The sequence below is a fragment of the Epinephelus moara genome, chromosome 1, assembly GCF_006386435.1.
Source record: "Epinephelus moara isolate mb chromosome 1, YSFRI_EMoa_1.0, whole genome shotgun sequence".
NCBI lineage: Eukaryota > Metazoa > Chordata > Actinopteri > Perciformes > Serranidae > Epinephelus > Epinephelus moara.
Window position 1 is genome coordinate 1522522 of NC_065506.1, and position 1906 is coordinate 1524427.

The following is a 1906-nucleotide window of genomic DNA, read 5'->3' on the forward strand; positions in this document are numbered from 1 at the left end:
AAAAAAAAAAGAACAATGAGGACCAACCACCTGGAAGCCACAACATCCACTTCCACATGGCTGATTACTCTTTGAGATCTCCTACAGTCAATGATTAAGGCTTTAAAGGATATCTGCCGTCCGTGCTTATCAATGGGTCGGCGATGGGGAGAGGTGATGCGGTTGCGGTCCCTGTGGACCCTCTCGACTAGCCCATGGTGGCGTGTGCCTCTGACCGAGTCCAATCCTGACGGAAAGCCACCCTAAAAAGAGACATCAGTCAAAAAACGCTGCAGTTTTCAACAGGTTGGCAGTTGTCAAATGGGATTTTCAAGCAAACGTCAGTTTTATCTCAATGCAGTATTTGTCTCCAATTTTATTAATTTAGCAAAAAAACTATTTCGTTTGTATTCATGCATTAACCTGAGTTTCAGCTAGAGTTTGAAGCCTCTGTCTCTCTTAAACCAATGGAACGTTTGACTACATTATACTGAAACAGTCATGCCTGATTTCAGACAGAAAAGTTTTATCTTCAGTCTGACATTGCCTCCACTCCACAACTGATTTCCTTGGAGAGAGGGATTACATTTTCCCTAACCAATCACTAGAAACCACAGTATCCGACAGTGATGCATTGCAAAGACAACATACAGGTCTTGCTGGGGTTTCAGAGTGGATGGAAGCCAAGTAAAAACAAAAACATGTCAATTTAGAGCAGCTTCAATAGCAGTGTCTATCTAGCACTCACCATTGTTGTTTTTACTCCTCATTGGTTATTGCATACTGCTTGACAAAAGAGTTCAGATCTGGACCCACTCACGCAACAATTACTGACAATTGCACAGTCACATGATTAGGGATAGGACAGTATTAGTACAGTTATTGTGGATCGCAATAAAAACTGCTCACAATCAGTACATTAACATTTCTTTACAGAAATTGATTTTATTGTGTTAGCCTTACTAAAAACATACTTTTAAATATCATGTGAACACCTTAGTCTGACTGAAATCATACTAAATTGAATTTCTCAAAGTCAGAAAAACACACCAAGTTGAATTAATCCTGCATGTATACAGTCAATTGGACCCAAGCTGACCTAGGCACTCTGTGCATGCTTCAAAGTTTCCACCCCTAGCTTTGACCCGGAAGTCGAATAGCATTAAATGCATAACAGGAGAAGAAAAAGAACAAGGTAAGCATACAGCACATATTAAATATGCAGAGCTGTAAAGTTGACCACCATGGTACCAGTTTGCCACTAGCTAACTGTGGATAACTTCTTTGTCAATTGTTTGGCTGAAGGGGGCATATTGCCACCCATCATAGTGGAGTCAAACATACTTTGGCCAATAAATCGATTCCCCTCCTGCGCTTGTATACTGGGACAAGGACAGTAGTCCAATTAAATGGCCTAGTTGAGCTCCAACCATAGCTTGATTTAACCATGCGTGGAAACATACTGAGTAAGTAGACTGAGGTGAATTTCCATTATCAGGATGATCTTGAACATCGTGTCCAATAGAATTAAAATGTACTCTAATGCCAATGCATTTATTTGGATTGAACACTCAAACATAATCACTTCAAAGGAGCACTGCTTTGACCAGTCAGAGTGAATACCAATGTGCAGAGGACAGAATTATATATTTTTTGCCTTTTATTGTTAAACTAGTCCATACCCATTGAGTGCACAGTTGCCCACGTACAGTTTCACATGGTGTGAAGGGCTCAACAATAAGGATTGCCCGATTGGCTGGGGCAAGTAAAACTCACGGTCGGGCATGTAAACTAACAACTCACTTGCCCGATCGGGCAAGTTGCTAAAAATAGTAAAAGTTAATAACTAATTGATAAAATAAATGTATTTTAAAACGTGCTCTTCTGCTCTGATGCAGCGGTCTCTCTGCCTGAAGTCACAGGCACA

General features: G+C 40.6%; 1 protein-coding gene across 6 annotated transcripts in view; it reads right to left on the reverse strand.

The window, feature by feature from the left end:
• crtc3 (CREB regulated transcription coactivator 3) overlaps positions 1–1906 on the reverse strand; it is a 255583-nt gene that overhangs the window by 171206 nt on the left and 82471 nt on the right. For all 6 annotated transcript variants that reach the window (XM_050041221.1, XM_050041212.1, XM_050041203.1 and 3 more), the window contains exon 3: positions 111–242. In XM_050041221.1, coding sequence (XP_049897178.1) covers positions 111–242 — 132 coding nt within the window. The remainder of the gene's footprint in view (positions 1–110; positions 243–1906) is intronic.